Genomic DNA, 17,983 nt, shown 5'->3' with positions numbered 1-17,983 from the left:
AGTGTGTAAGCATGCGTTTTATGGAAAATAAATTCAAATTTATGTATCGATATTGTTTTTAAAGACGATCATATTATCTATATTTTATTTATATATTTATTTATTTTGATAATCGAAATTTACAATATATGTCAACTTACAACAGTTTTCCTCTTTATAAAACAAAAAAACAACAGATAACTTGTGGCGTGAATCTACGAAAGGCGTATTAAAAACTAAGCATAGCGTTATATATACAAGAGAAAACAACACCGTTTCCCTTAATTGTTCAAATGGTATATCTGAGTACCCAATGAGAGAGTTGCACAATTTTCACTGGCATACGATGAACGGCGTTGAAGAGGCACAGTTTATCGGAGGTCAAATAAAAATCAACCACAATGGTGAGTCCGTCATAAATGCGTCATTCACAAGAAGGGAAAACGGCTCAATTGTCTATTGTGAACATGACGCACGGAAAATAGCACAATGGACGATTTTTGTGTTGTGTAAGTAGTATTTTATTTACTTGCTTTGGTAAACTTGATTTCGAGTTTGATAAAGTTTAAATAAGTCGAGAACGAATTGTCTTTTGTTAATAAAGTCTTATATCAATTTATCAAACAAAGATATCATATAACATGGCGTTGTATATTTGATGGTTTAGGTCTAGGTTAAGTTCGCTGTTGCAACAATCCACAATAAAAGGTTTTAGCTAAATATATTAATCACGTATTGAGATTAGATTCGAAAACACAATCACAGGAAATTAAGGTGATATTATGGGCATCTAACAGTTTATAAGTGTCTATGGCAACCATTGTTTATCTTTGGTGTTTTCACTTCATAATGCAGCATCAAGATACTAAAACAATGTCCCGGAAAGAGAAAAATAATGCATTTGAATATCATCCGTACTTTCGTACAATGTGAACCTAAATTTAGTTTAAGTGCAGATTCGTTCATACGACACAAAGACACCATTTTGTTTTACGGATCATTTCTGCTGAGAGCACTGGGTGAGTCATGTAAAATATCGAATATAATATATATTTTTTTACAAACAACTAGTAGCAAGATGAGTTGCAGATACTTGGTCAGTTACCACCTTTCAACTAACTCTTTTGACCTGTTAATTCTTTTCAGCTCAATTCAACAGTGAAAAATGCCCTTAATATCACTTTAAACTATTAGCATTAGGATTCAATGTACATGTAGGTACGATGGCATCATTGTCAATGTAGCAGGATGTAAAATCTTAAATCGTGTGGGGAAGCAATATATGCGGTAAAGGTCACTTACGAAAATTAGAACACATGCAGTGCGCTTATTAACTTGGAAAAAATTCCGATCATTTACGTGCTGATTATATATAATGGAGCTTTTTATGTATACACCTGATATGAGTATTTTCATTATGTTTATTTTTGAATTTGCTAGCGAAGGAAGTTATGTAATAACTTCGTTCCTGCTCATTCAAGTAAAACAAGGCTTTGCGCTAAATAAAGAATTGAACTATTTAAAAAATATTATATGTATACGAATATTAAGTAATTGCTTTGATTCAAACAAATTATGATTTTGGATCGTGTAAGGAGCACTTACATTTTAAAAAGATAAAATATATTTGTCCTCGTTTCTCAATTGTGAATCAAGCTATTGTAACCTATGTACTTATATTTACTAAACAAATTACAATGTCTATTTTAAAATAGTACATTATCCATTCAGAGCCTTGGACTTACACCACTTTATTTCATTATTTTGCTAAATTATACATTCACAGCCTTAGACTTACAACACTTTATTTCATTATTTTGCTCACATTGATGCATTTGTATAAAAAATTAAATGTTTCGCGATATTTTAACCTTTCGTATTTAGGCAATATCGTAGAAACTTTTGTAAAATGTACGTTTCACTTCTTTATACTAAATATGTCCGACTTGACATTTTAGCTTAGTTATTGTAATAACTGGTAAACAATAAGATATATATGTGATCGATACATATGTTTTAATTGCCTTTTTTTAATACACTTCGCCAGATCCACCGACGGTTGTTGACAAATACACAGAGATTGCCGAGAACGCAACGATTCGTGAGGAATGTACTATTATTCCGGGTAACCCGAGAACATCTAACATACGTTGGAGCAAAGGGAATGTAGTGTTTCCGCATAAGCAACTTGTAATAACACATATTAGCAGGCATGATGCTGGAAATTACACATGTGAAGCAACTAACCTATTTGATAAAGATGAACTGGCCTTTGTTGGTAACCACACAGGCACTCTTCGACTGATAGTCTTGTGTGAGTACATAAAGGCTTTTAATCTCAAAATGTCAATCTCCGTTTTTATTACCGTCATAAATGTTAATTTGATAAAATACACCTGTAGACATATGTATGATATTTATAAATTTTATTTTAAATAGCGAGGCGTGACATGCCTTAAAACTGATTTTAAACTAGTAATCTGGACTTTACCATTTTAAAGAGACCTTTTCACAGATGTTGGCATGTATTGAGGTTGTCAATAAATGCTTTCTATTGACACATGTAAACATTAGATCTAAAAGCTCCTGTAAAAAATAAGAATACAATTAAAGAAAGGAACAAAAGTAACCATCAACTTGGCTCGAACCACTGACCTCTGGTGCAAGTCTATCGCCTAGCCCACTCGGCCATCCATGGTCATACAATGACTGATATATTGTATACATTATATAAGCAATTCTGGTAGTATCATAAAATATAACGGCAACAACAGAACTCTCCAAATTATTCTTTTTTTCGCGTTGCAACGCTATATAATTTTCAGGTTTTTAAATCGTCAAAAGATGTATAGTATGGATATTTTAGAGCATTTTTAATGTTCGATATTACTGGTTTTCTCCCAATTATCATAACTACAAAGAAAATTTGCGAATCTGAAAATTTTTATTAATTTATTATTTTTTTATTTTGTCTTTTACCAAAACGTGAAAAGGCCCATTAATTCGGAGACTTAATAAAAGGAGGCTGTCACAATTTGTATTTATAGACTTACGCATGGTAGTACAACTCTTCTGATAATGGTTTGTAGTTTATATTTTCCGATTAAATTATGGACGCAGCAAAAAATACTCTGTTCCAAATGGAAATAGAAATAGTTGTATGGAAATATCAGGCAAATTTAAAACCATCATGTAACACGTGCGTACAGGATGAAGGGGCTACATGTTCTTTGCACTGTGTTGTGATTATTAACAATATAGGTATTATGCGTATTATGCGTAATATTCCAAGCAATGCAATCGCGCATTTCCCACCTTGTATTAATTCTATTTCCGACGATGCCTTGTGGTGATCTGGAATACCAACTTGATGCCAGAGTCTGATATGTTGCCAACAAAAAGGGTTTAAGCTGATAGTTGTACTTTGTTCAATCCATGGTGCTAACAAGTTATAATGCTGTTGTTATCGTCTAGCTTGAGCATTTAGTAATTAAATTGAAATTTAAACGAATTATTATTCTAGTGTATTGTTTTGTAATGCGCATTACAATAATTTAAGATTAATGTTTGCTTACTTATGTATGTTGTGAAGAAATCTAGGCTACGTGTGCGGGGAGGCTAGGCATCAAACAAGTTAAAAACCTCAATGCTTTGAATAAACCTTTCTAATGCGATGACCCCAACTGTAATCATTGGTTTATGTTTAATGTTTATGGTGCATGTATAGCCCTGTATTGTAAAGGCAATTAGTTATTTATTTATTTTTCAATAAAACACTTTCATAGATTAAGAAGAACTTCTCAGCTAATAATAGCTTTGGAGTTTAATTTTCACTAAATTGACTGCACTACTATTATAAAATATATATCGACACATTAAATATCGCTGTTTAAAATTTTAACTCATCCGATTGTGTAGCATGTGTTAAACAATGTTAATAAACATTCTTCTCTATGTAAATCCTTGTTTGTAGACCCGACAACAGTCACACGTTTCTTCATCAATGGCATGATCGAAGAGAAGGAGGTGACACTCGTAGAAACGGGCAATGTAACTATTCATTGTTTTGGCGATGGTAATCCAGCGCCGACGCTTACGTTAATAACCAATGTTGGAGACAATCAAAGGAACGAGACGTTAGCGACTGTCAACAGCACTTATCTTTGTTATGGCATTTCTACTCTTGGCAGCCATCATTCTGGGAAATACACCTGTGTAACTTCCAACCGTTTTGGCGAGAAGTCTAGAACTCTACATTTAATTATCAAACAGTTACACGGTAATTGGTCAAACGTTGCGTTGTTTATATCAATACGCTTTATACATTTGATATCGACAAAACGGAAGAAAAAGTAACATGATACTAAACTGCTATAAGGTTTGACACGTATCGTTTGTTTCAGAAATTGCAAAAATCATGCAAGCGTATTTGGTAACACAAAATGAAACATCAGCCAACTTGCGATGGATTCTTGCTGACGATGCGTTGTTCCACGTAGTGGAGAACAAGACGTGCTTTCTGCTTTACAAGACCAGTGAACAGACAGAATGGATCAATGATATTGCAGATATCAACAGGAAGGTGACGCAGCTGGATTTCCAGCTGATGAACCTGCGTCCAGATACTCAATATGAAGCTAAACTGATTGCAAATTTATCGACTGGCAATTACTCCATCGCACCGTCATTAACGTTCAGGACATTGTCGTGTAAGTATAGCTTTAGTGTCTGTGTTTTTGTCTTGATTGAGTGGCGATGTTATTGTGTGAATCATTTTCCAAATGATGATAGATTCTATCCCTTAAACATGTCACAGTTTAGCGATGAATATAATATAGCAATACATTTATAACTGCAAAAGTAAAATTATTATGTATGCATAAGCCATCGTTGAGGCAAAACAAACTCAAACATTTTATAAACGTGTTGTTGCAATGTCGTGAAATCGATACTTTAATCATGAAAAAGATTATTTCAGAATAAACATGTTCTCCGTATAATTTGTTTTCTTCATTTTGGCATTCTTTTGTTTTCCCAAAATCTGATTGGAAGCCAATTGTCGTTTTACAGAAGTGCTTAATAAATAATAGTAAATATTTGTAGACGTTTTCAAAAAAGTTTATACCATGTCTTATCTTTTAATATGTTGTCAACATATAAAAACGGTATAAATATAACACAATTATACTATTCTTTAGCCGTTTATGTCTGTATTAGTTTCAAAAGCAACGGGACTCGAAGTCGTTGTTGCGTATATCGTCGGTTCGGTGGCGGTGCTTATCGTATGTATAGGCGTTATGCTGCGAATGTATACGAAAAGGTCACTTCTGGGTGAGATACACGGGGGTAAGAATAAGTATCTTATATGCTGAATCACTTGACATAATTCTAACTTTCTATTATTTATTGAATATATCTTCTTAAGCAAATATTTACGACTGGAAGAAATGGAATCAAATAACGTTTATTTAATGTATACCTCAGTTAGATAATCACAGCACAATTGTGTGTTGGTTAAACGTAAATAATCTATACCATACATCATCATAAGACGTGTAAAATCGTTGACGAATATTTATTGAAACAATATAGAATGAGTTTTGCACTGCTTAACTATCAATGCGGTAAAATACAAGTATCAATCCTAACAAAGCTCAAGAACTCAATGTACTGAGGCAATGTTTGCTTGCAGAGATCAATAACAAACGTATTAACGTGCCAATTTCTCCGAGCTCTATGAATACGGTGGGCAATGCAACCGCGCTTATATTATCAGGCGACGAAGACCATTACGACTGCATTAGGATGAGCAGAACAACCTCATGCATCAATCTACAAGACGCTAACAGTGGCCGTTTTGAATCATCCCCCTCTCAAGTTATTGGTGAAACAAATCCCCGTGGTACGTGTGTAAGATACTCATTATCATGTCACGGCCTCAGCAAGACGTTGGTTGAAGTTCTTCCACGCTAACCACAGTTGCTAGTATGGCATGATATACAAGCGTGTTTTATTATTTTCAGATACAATTCGTGTGAAGACTGAAACGTATGTTATTTATCTGTTTGATTTTATTGATGTTGTTTTCTTCAGTATGCATTCATTGCCTGATGAAATTTTTAAGTATAATAATGGTAAAAATCGAATGTTTTTTCGGTTCATTTGCTTTTATATCGATTGTATTAGTCATAAACACGTCATCAACAATATAACTTCGGAAAGTGTTTTATTAAAATCATATAATAACAATCACAAGCAGAATTGTCGTACTTTCTGTGCACAGTACATTGTATCTTTTGAGTATACATACAACAGATCATTGCGAATTATGTTCGACTTGTCTTAGTAATTAGCGTTGAACAAATCACAGGGCCAATAAAGTCGCTTATGAATTCCTGGATCGCACTAGAAACCAGGCTGAGGATCAGTACAACTCTATGGCAGAGGTTGCTGAAGGTGACATGGACGAATACGTCACTGGGTGCTGTCGTAAGTTTTGTTCAAGAGTTATATCTCATTTGATATAAAACAAATTGAAGCTTACAAACAGATAATGTTGTGGTGGCTATGCAAAGACATGTGTTGCTCTTCATCTCAGTGGTGGTAGTAATTGAAAAAGTAGAATTAGTCGAACTTGTCTTATTACTACTACTAATACTAGTAGTAGTAGTATATGTTATAGTGTCAGTAATAATACATCTTGTGACAGTAGCATTAGCCGTGGCCAAATTACTAGTACTGTAACACGGTGCCTAACCAATACGGATTTCATTTGAACGTTTCCGGATAATACCCGAAACAGCACCGGATCGTATCAGAAATATATTGATTGTTTTGAGGTAAGTGCGTTCTTTTATTTCAAAATTCTCTTATTAACGTTAACATTTTTTACCAAACCAATATTCCACGGAACAAGTAAGACATTCATTCAGTAAATTGTATACTCGTGCTCAGTAACAAAAAACGTCATTATGCAGTGGGAACCTATATTGTCCAACAGTTTATGCACAAAACCTGTTGAAACGGAAGTAAAATGCAGATATTGGTCCATATTAAGGGGTGTTGTGGCAGTTTAGCTGATTTTTTTTCCATCAAATAGATTTTGTCCAAAATTTATATTTAAGATATATATACAAATACTATATGAAAAATGAAATAAAAACATGGGGTCACCGGCCTTGTTTTGATTTTATTCACCATTATATAACCTGTACTTTTTCATTATAACTGAAAAATCTCTAATTGCGTAAAAATAATTAATAACCTATGAAATTGGCAACATGTAGATATTATATAAGCTAAACTACATAATATACCATTTAATTAAACCACACACTACCAAAAAAATGGAGTACACACGTTAGATTTTAAGAAATTTTTTTTTTTAATTTTTATGTCACCCAAAAAACGTAATTTTTTTACTTTTGTAACCACATAAATGGAATTTAATTTTTTTTCTGTCAAATAGAATTCTGCGAAACTGCTCAGATATGTTCATCTACGTATTGTCATCATAACACACAAATAAAATAGTGGGTCACTGCACTTTTAACAGAGATTTTTTGTTTTAACAATCCCTACCGTCTACTTCAAATTTAATAAAATACAGCCATTAGGCAAATCCCAAGTACCGGCACATAGATTTTAAGAAATATGCATAAACCTTAGAAATTGTTTACAGTCGTAACTGGAATCACAACAGCTTACCAAAAGACATTAAGAAAAAACAATATTTAATCACAAACATAAGACAATACAGTATCAAACTCGACCTTAATCATTAGTAACTTACATGTAACGTTACTTGTTAACATATTTCGGCATGTTTTCACATTTGGATTAAATGCTTTAAATTGATAAATGTAAACAACAGGACTAAAGAACTCCAGTATAAAACAAGAATACAATTAAAGACAGAAAAGAAAGTATGACAAAAAAGTTAACCCCACCTGGGATCGAACCACTGACAGTTGTATTATGAACCAACTTGCTCATTTCTGATGCTACTGATAACAAAAATATTGCGTTGTGATAATAGCATCATCGGTTTTGCTATAAATATATCCTCGGTTAAATAAACTGCCGCAACACCCCTTAACAATGAAATTCAAATTTCGGAGCTAGTTTCCTGATGAAAACGGCAGGATAATTATTGTTTAATCATTGCCATGATGAGTGACGGTTTAGTTTGTAGAAAAAACATCTAAATTATATGTCGATTGCTGGCACCGGATAATGCATGAAGTAGGCACCGGATAATAGCCGAGACTAATGAAGAACATGTATAGCACGTTTAAAAAATGTATTGGATTCTGCTAATATGGTAATCATTTTAAGAATTTCTTGATTTTATATTGATAAGGGAAATGGGTCTGTTACTTCTCGTCCCTCAGCCCTTACCACTGTCTTATCGCATGAAAGATCCCTTGACCCTTCACTGAAAAAGGTAGGCATTAAAGGTTACACATGGTATTGGTTCTTAAAATTTCTGATGTAGAACGCGTGCTATTGTTGAACAACCGATTCAGCAATAATACTTATAACATATAAGAACCCGTTGATTGTTAAAATATAAAATGTATATACATGTACACGATTCGATAACAATTTGAAAAAGAAAGTTTTAAGACCAGTTCAGCAGTGTTAACTGTAAAATATGATTAGTCTTTTTTAACCAGTTTTGTTTACTTTTGTGGAATTATAATTATAATTGATTATTACATTTAATATTAGGGGAAATAAGTTGTTTGTAACCTTAGGTTTAGATTTACATAGATACTTCCCCAATCGTGATACTTCCCTTGTTTACAATTGCGCTCTTCAAATGCACAAAAAGTTTGGTATTTGTCGTTTATGGATTAAGTAATTATCAACATTTATAGCTAGTATCTCTTTTATTTGTACACGATGTATGTTTAACATACACAAGTTTTCATTTCATAATTCACTCATAACTGTATTCTTTTTGTTTCAGACTTCAGTGCCCTAACATCTTACTTTGAAGTTTGAGATGGAATATGGTAAGTATAGTGTCAGTTGATAAGTTAATTAAATGGACATATGGCTACTGTTAGATATTTCTTGGATATGATATAGCAGTGGACTGAGTAATTGTACAATTTATGATTATCATCAACTTTAAACTTTATTGGAACAATTTATCCTGCTTTGATTAATTGCTATGCCCATGACATGTGTAAAGTAACCACGGATGAAAAGTGTGCCAGTTGATAGGCTCACACCCATGACGTCGGAACACTAGCACATGTCAATTGCTATAATTATGATAATTCATTTCAGAATGTCACGACCGACCGATGTTTTTTTTCGGTTTTAACTGCAGAGACTGCAGAGAAGCAGGAGAGTTGTGTGTTTTTATCTGTAACTGTTACCCATAGTAATGAAGACAGATACAATGTTGAGTCTTGAGTGGATAATTTATTGTTTGAGTTGGACTGCAACAATCATGAAGATTAAAAAGCCACCGAGCAACCATTAGATACTCGTTTACATGTTGAATGTTCAGTTGAAATTGTTGTCGGCAATAATAATTATATGAGTGCAAACTATGTGACAACAAATATAAGACAACAACTGGCTTTACACGATATTTAGTAAGCCACATATTTGGAAGATATATGTTTAAGCTTGTAAAAACATTTTTGCAACAAAATTTAAAGTTTGTTGTAGATACCAAAACATAATTATAATTTTTGTTGTGTATTGTTATTGTCTATAGATTGTGTTGAAGTCTGTCAAGGCCAATATTAATGAAATTATAGAGATTAACCGGTAGTTCAATACTGTTTGGAAATATGTAATTGAATATGTGCATGTGGGTAGACCGAATCATTTATCACTCTTATAAAAATAGTGAAGCTGTGCCGACAGTCGTATACAGTGCACTACTTATTGGAATCCTGTATTTGTCGAGTTCCATAAATATTTTATTAATACTGTTAGTAGACAGTGTTCATATCAATAAAAATATATCAACATAAATAGATGATTTCCCTTATCTTGTCATGTTTACAATGTACATATATATACAGATTTCAGACATATTTTAACGTTAAATGACATAATTTAAAAATTAATGTTATGAACTCTGAAATATTTTAATAAAAGCGTATTCATTTCTCTATATATGTCATTAATTTTAGAAAATATTTGAGAGAAAGATTTTATTTAATTAAAAAAAGAGTTTCACTACTCGGCAAAAGTCTATGATTTGAGGTAAAGTTTAACATTATTGAATTTGATTGTACAAAATATGTTGAAATTTTGTAGTTATACGTTTAAAACGTGTATGTCTATTACTCTAAAAGGCACATTCTTGAAGCGTTTGTAAAGTAATAAACTTTTGGTATAAACCATGCAAGCATGAATGAACCAAAACATTCTACTGAATAAAATTGTTTATTACAGTATCAAACATAGTTCGTTATATTCTGTGTTGAACAGTTTGGTCTCCTAATGTGGTAGTTGCAGGTTCGAACACTGACCCAACCTAATTAAGTAAGCTTCAATGTCTATTTTTAGGTTGACAGAATAAAATGTACACTATCCTATTGTCCTGCAATGTTATGCCTAGACGAGTGGGTGGCTGTAGAATCTTCGATTCATCACATTTGGGTGGCAGCGTATTGGCTTTCCGCGCTTCGATGAATCAAATGCATTATTTCTGTAAACAAAGAAATACACACCCAAACAAATTACATTAATGCAGCCAACTCCTAAAAATAAAAATAAAATGTAAATAAATCTAGCGGTTAATTGGAATTTAAATATACGACATGTGGTACTAGTGAAATGACATTTCATGGATGCTTTAATGTCTATCGCGCAATACATGGATGTTAAGATCATAAGCTTTTCTTACAAGAAATAATACGCGTAACAAATATCTGCGTTTAATGATTACGGTACGATTTTTGTCTCCCACAATCTAGAAACCTATATAGGCATGGCGTTATGAATATATTTCAGTTACAAGCACATAGCTAGAAAGTGTAGCCATACCGGTAGTTCAAAATTCGTCACTAACTTTAAGTACTATATTAAACGTTGAACATAGAATGTGAACATTTTGTTTATAAAACATGCTGAAAAGAACGTAATATTCTGCACATGTATCAATCGATTTCATGTATTATACAGTGTTGTGTTGCCGGACTTTATCCGATACCAGTATTTTCTGGTTTCGTGTGTTATCCGGTGCCCTTGGAATCAATATGCGATCCTTTAAAAACGCAAATACTCACGTTTTTGAAGTTGCCAGCAATTTCCTACAATTTCATTAAAATTCTGAATGACTATAACAACAATGTTAAGTAGTAGTATAATATGTTTTTTCTCTCCAGTTACAAAAAAGCAAGTGTTTTAAACTATTGCATGACTATGAGGTAGGTATGGTTCATTTGTTTTCGTTCGTTTTGATAAAAAGGTTTTATTTACATAACGAATTTTTAAATAAACCATTAGCTGAAATACCATAATGTTCTGTGAGCAATAGTATTTGGCATTTTAACGCGGTTTTGTTGCTAATTTCGCTTCCAATACTAGGCGCATCCTGCATTTTACCTTCTTTTTACCTTCTTTCTTTCTTCCTTCTTTATTTTCCGATATTATCCGGAATAGTACAAATTTTTCCAGTATTATCCGTATTGGTTAAGCACCGTGTGTTAGTCGTTGTATTGTTAACGTCATTGTTTTGGAACTCGTAGATTGTTAGCTGTTATTAATTGTAATACTGACTGAATCAGGAGATATTATAGAAAACGCAACAATTCAACATCAGCATGTTTCGCCTTAATACATTAATTTAAAAGCTATTCGATAAGTTAATGCATTTATAAGATTGTTTTGCCATTATTTTATCCCATATTTTTACAGATAGCAGTAGTTCGGACACCGATTCGATAATATCCGACAAATGTTTACAGTGCCTAACAGGTCAGCGAATTACCGGTTTTGCTTTTTTAGCATAGGTGCTTGCACCTATGCTTAAGGTATATACCACATTTTGAAAATCCACATCGGTCGGTTAACCTTTCTGAAGCCTTACCTGATCAAAAATCAGACGAAATATCTATTTAATTTAGCATATGGTAATTCTTACAATTTTTTGGGGGGAAACGTTTTTCTAACGTTTTCTTCCAAGAATATTACTGACACCGTTTTTAGTGAATTTTTCTAAGACCGTTTTATGTCAAAAAATCTTCTTATAACCTAGAACAAATTTCGTTCGTAAAACAATTCTGTTCTTGTTGATAGTGACCTCACACCTAATTTAGATCTATATGGGATCCCAATTTCTATTTCCTTCGTTTACTGTTCTGTGAGAGGTCAAATGTTTACATAACTGAATTAATAAGGCCCTGGTTAAAGTATATGGAACATTTCATCGGTTAATTATAAATAGAAATTAAAACATATTCTCAGCAGGAAGTGGGGCATAAAGCACTTTTATTCTTTGAAAATGTGTAAAAAATGGCGGAGTACGATGAATGTTTTCTGATTTATGACATGGATTCTGACGTGCCTTTCTATGGATTTGATGAAGTAGAGTTTAAAAGTAAGAGATGTGTTAATTGAAGTTAAAATGTTTTACTTTGAGCCAGAAATTTACGTTACGAGTAGAGTTAACGGTTTAAATGTTGCATCGGATTTAATGGATTCGCGTGAATTCTGGACGAGTGCTGTGTCTGTAAAATATTAAATGGAAAGCTGTAAATGTATCAAGTCGGAAAAGAAAACGGATGGTTGCATAATGGTATGCGTGAAATAATGTAATTCTACGTATTTATTTTCATAGTTATGTCATTTTGTAACCATTCACATTCGTCACTATTTGGAATTCCCGTTTCTAAAAATAGAGCATTTTGTTAACAAGGGGGGCGACTCGTGATGTCAGCAATCGTTAAGGCTACAATATACTAAATAATCGAGTCATGAAGGGCTGTACTTTCTAAACAAATCATCATATTTTCCTCGAAGGCATGTTGTACACTTTGTTCTGGTTTTATCGTTTGGAGATATTGATAGGGGAAGCATAGGTGTTCACTACTTAATCCCTGAAATAGGATAAAGTTGGAGATTAAAGTAAAAAATGGCACTGCAAAAGGTTACAATCCACTAGAAAACGGCCGAAAAAGGCGCAAAAACAGTCGATTTTGATTTGAGTCGAATTTGTTTTTGGTTTGAACATGACAAATCTTTTTTTTGCTTAAATCGATTCAGCTAAGAATGCCCGTCAAGAAAAGGTATGGTTATGGGGGTCTCTTTGTGCAAAATGTTGCATTTATTTTCGCTCAAAGTTGTCGCTTTTACATCGAAACATATAAGGAAACTATTTAGTATATTTTGACCTAAACATTTACTTCAGCAGCATCTTCCCTGTATCTTGCAACTATGCTTTCAGCGCCATCGGCGCTCTCGTTGCTTATTGGGATACAATTATAGCTCAAGTATCAGCATTACACACAAATATAAATTCAAACATCTGTACGTTTATTAAAATATTCTAGTTTGTAAGGGTCGGGGTAGTTTTAATCATGCTTAAGCGTTACATATTGTGTATTTTCCTGAACAAATGTAAGATGTCGATCTCTTGTGTTTGAGTTTCACAAAATTATGAAGAAATACATATAACTGGCTGTCAGGTGAATGTTTATCAGTCATTATATATATAACGTTTTTATCATTGAGTTTAACTTCACGTGTATTCACTCATTTGTTTAGTAAGACTTTAGTGAATTGAGATGTCCGAAATCTGGGAGAAATCAGTTGTATGTGTCTTTGGTAAGATATTAAGAAACTGGCCAAGAGAAAATCAGACCGCGGACACCCGGTCCCAATGCATACACAACACCTTCTCCGCATTCGTGACTACAATTATTCGTTGTGAAAAACTAGCAAAAACATTTAGACCACTGTATAAGTAATAGACATAGTTAAATGTTAAAGCAGAGATTCATCATTTGCACTTTTTGGTACTTGTTTGCAAAATAGAAAAGCTGATTTAATGTACTTGCTTAAAAAAGGTTATGTTTTAGTGATTGGCGACCAGCCGATTCCAACAGAAAGGTAATGTGCTTTTACCTGTTAACTATACAAGTAATCGTCTTTGCATTTATAATAAGCAAATTGTTGCAGTATAACAGTAGGTTACAAGAGCTCCATGGTGGGAGACTTATGCCCCACTCCCACTCCAAAACAGGACCTTGACACAGGATTTTTTAAAAACAAAACTGACCATAATAGTTAATCTTATCATAAAAGTTTGACTCAGCCACCAAAATTTCCCCAATTTCAATACTGGATATATACTGTCCAAGGCCAATGCACATGTAACGTATTTAGCCAATCGGTCGATTCATTGACGAGCTATTGATTGGACACGATGTTCACACTTATTGTAACACTGACCTTGAACGTTGACCTTGAGACCCCAATTAAAATAGGGTTCATCTACTGTTCAATGCCAATGAGAAGTATCAAGCCAATTCGTTAATCAGTCGGCGAGTTATTGATCGGAAATGATTACACAATTAGCGTGACAGTGATCTTTACCTTTGACCTAGTGACCCCAATTTCAATACAGATCATCTACTGTTCAACGCCATTGCGCATGGTAAGTATCAAGCCAATCCGTTCACAAATTATTGATCGGAAACCATTTTCACTCTTGGTGTGAAAGTGACCTTGAACTTTGTTGTAGTGATCCCAATTTCAAAAGGGGTTATCTACTGTCCAAGTCCAATGCACACGTGAAAGATCAAGCCAATCCGTCAATTCGTTGACAAGTTATTGATCGGAAACGATTTTCACACTAAGTGTGGCAGTGACCTCGACCTTTGACCTAGTAACCTCAATTTCAATAGGGGTCATCTACTGTCCCTGGCCAAGGCACATGTGAAGTATCAAGACAATCGGTCGATATATTCACAAGTTATTGATCGGAAACGAACTGGTCTACCGACTGACTGACACAGACAGACCGACCGACCGACCGACCGACCGACATCAAGCAAAACTGGAACTATTGTTAAACAGTTCGAACATAGATATTTACTACCAAGGGGGTAGGAATGGCATATTACATTAAAAATGGGGACTGTAAGTTAAGTTTTACCGTTTGTAAAGCAGAACATCGGTTTCCACTCAATGACTTAAGGGCGTATGCTTTGGTGTCCCTTGTCTGCGCCTCCGGTTTATAATGGATAAAAACAAAGTCAGCAATGAAAGAAAGGTATTTTAACAAAATGTATTATTTATGAATTCATATGAGAAAACTTTTGCCCAAAATGATCTAATCTTAATCGTGTAATTTGTTTTTATGCCGGTCTATGTCTTCAACAGTACATATGATGATGTTGCGAACACTTCGAGACCTCCACATTCATAGCATACATGGCCCGTGTTAAGAATGTTGGTATGTGATTTAAGTTGCGTATGTCTTTATAAATGATAATAATGCTAGTCTTGAATCAGCATGCGCGTGAGTTTTAATGCAATTAACTGGTTTAACATGAGTTTTAGAATTGTGTTATTTAAATCGTAATGCCATTATTTTCAGATCTTAGTAACGTTACTACGTCCTCTACATTCTGACAAGGCAAGGTGAGGATTTGCTTGAACGTGTAGCGAACCAACAGAAACCTGGATGGGACATGAATACCATAGAAAGCTTTTGAGCATGCTCGATATGAGGAAGTAACAGGAACTTGGTTCTTGCAGTGTGGACATTGTATATAAGGCATATACACCTGCTAGAGATACAGTGCGGAATTCAGGAGCGTAGCGCTGACGTGAGCACTTTTGGTCGCAAAATCTTCTTAATTTCTTTACATGTCCTTTGTCTTATGAATAATTGTTTGTTGTAAATTTAAGCATTGCAAATGCTTTAATGAGTGTTCGTATTTTATTTTATATTATTTGAAGACAATTTGTAAACATTCAAACGATAATTTTGATTTATGATGCATATGTTATGATTATGGAATGAGTGATGTATTGGACGTCATCATTGATGACGTTCATTCGAACGAATGATAAAGGGGGCTAAGTTTCGTTAAGCTGAGGCATATAGTCGCGATTTGAGTCAATTGAAAACTGGCCGAACACGTTTGCTGAAATTTGACATGTATATGAACCAGAATGCGATCTACCTGTTGGCGTTGTCGGCATATCTGGGAAAAAACAACTTTTCGAGTATTTTGTGTTTAAATATTTTGTTTGGGAAACCACACGCGCAAAGATAAACATTGTGACGTCACGTCATGAAAGCGCTTAGGCTAGCTTCCATCTTGCTACGAAACAAAGAAACTGACGTTACGCGTTATTAATTCAATATATATACAGTTAGGCGCTAAATCTATAAACAACGACGTAATAATTGTGTTTGAATATCAATACGAAGTATACATGCATGTCTTTTGTGCAGATCGAGTGTGGTTGTTTAGATATTCATGACATAAATCTAAGTTATTGTGTGCGACGAGTTTAGGAAAGGTTTACACAGCGAGGCTTTCCGAGACGTGTCGGATAAATGTAAGTACACACTGGTATTCACATGGCATTCTATTTGTCCGATAATATCTTTAATATACGTGCGTTTTTAATATCCAATGTTATTCAAATTACAAATGCCTGATAACGTTTGATAAATTCGTTCTATCAATATGCATTAACATTCAAGGGGAATAATTTTATTGGGGGTGCTGGACGTTTCGTGCCACTACCAGTTCGTGCCACTGATATTTGTGTAGGAGGGCATTGGACGTTTCGTCCCACTGATAATATATAGGCGGGTAGGTGTGAATAATACCGTATAGGTGTGAAATCATAACAGGAAACTTTCGCACCTTTGATTGTAACATCTGTTCAATGGGAAAATAACATTTTTTACATTTTATTTCAAGATTGTTTAAGAGTCAATTTAAATGCTTCATATAATACATTAACAATACATTACATAAATATATTAAAACATTTTCAATTAATTGACATTAACCATATCAAAAGTGAATGCATACATAAATTTTAACAATATCTAGATTTATTACATAAATATATTCAAACATTTGCAATAAATTGACATTAACAACATCAGAAGTGAATGGATACCTACATTTTAAACAAAAGAATTAACAATATCAGAAAATAAAGCATGCATACATGTTAATATCTAGATTGATTACATAAATATTCAAACATGGTTTTAATACACATATACAAAAGTACACAAATATAGAAACACCAATACAACAGCAACTATCCTATCATATACATACACAAATCATATATACAATGTATTGCATTTCAGAAGTCCTCATCGTGGATGTCATCCTGGGTTGTGCTCGGTCCCAGCCCGATGATATGGCTGCACGCTCTCAGCAGTTGAGTAGTTGTCATGTCATCGTCTTCGAACTTCTCCCAGATCTCGAAGAGTCGCCCGTGCACTTCTTTGAAGATTTTCCGGTGTACCCGAGTCAGGGCGTGCTCCGACACAAGTCGGATTGTCAGATCCACTGTTTCTGCCTCACGGCGCAACAGGGGGACTAGCACGTAAAACCCTAAGTCGGGACGCCCTGCTCGACCGTTGATTCTGCGATGCCATCCTGGAAAAAATAAATATGTTGTGAACTATGATGTTTATTGGTTTTATATAAAAATATTTAAATTATAACTATCCAATGAAAATATGATATATTAGTTTTTATAATAGCATATTTAAATTATAACTATCAATTGAAAATTACATCCATAGGGATCTCCACTATCTCCGGTACCTCTGGCGTTACATCTATCGGGAAATCCACTATCGCCGGTACCTCTGGTGGAACTTCCACTAGTCGGCTACATTCGCAGCATTTCCACGTAACGACGACATTCCCTTTCATCATTTTTTCGATTCTGTCGGAGACTGACACCAGTCTCACACGACATATGCTGCCATCTTTCACATTCATCGCATGAGATGGCTTTATCTTCTTCCCCA

The 17,983-nt window shown here is 34.0% G+C and overlaps 1 protein-coding gene and 1 long non-coding RNA gene across 2 annotated transcripts; both read left to right on the top strand.

Annotated features, from left to right (window-relative positions):
• The first annotated feature begins 328 nt into the window (after positions 1-328).
• On the top strand, positions 329-11,969 carry LOC127848018 (uncharacterized). Its single transcript, XM_052380297.1, has 10 exons — positions 329-488; positions 835-998; positions 2,027-2,293; positions 3,953-4,258; positions 4,383-4,688; positions 5,197-5,325; positions 5,672-5,881; positions 6,003-6,027; positions 6,350-6,468; positions 11,875-11,969. Exons 1-10 carry the CDS (start codon positions 469-471, stop codon positions 11,967-11,969), a joined length of 1,641 nt encoding a protein of 546 aa, XP_052236257.1. The 5' UTR covers positions 329-468.
• Positions 11,970-16,697: 4,728 nt separating this feature from the next.
• On the top strand, positions 16,698-17,690 carry LOC127847160 (uncharacterized). The gene is made up of 2 exons (XR_008033849.1): positions 16,698-16,793; positions 17,309-17,690. It is a non-coding gene; the product is annotated as an uncharacterized LOC127847160 (long non-coding RNA).
• Positions 17,691-17,983: the final 293 nt, after the last annotated feature.

The sequence above is a fragment of the Dreissena polymorpha genome, chromosome 10 (assembly GCF_020536995.1).
Source record: "Dreissena polymorpha isolate Duluth1 chromosome 10, UMN_Dpol_1.0, whole genome shotgun sequence".
In the NCBI taxonomy this organism is placed as follows: domain Eukaryota; kingdom Metazoa; phylum Mollusca; class Bivalvia; order Myida; family Dreissenidae; genus Dreissena; species Dreissena polymorpha.
This window is presented reverse-complemented; position numbering and strand designations above follow the sequence as displayed.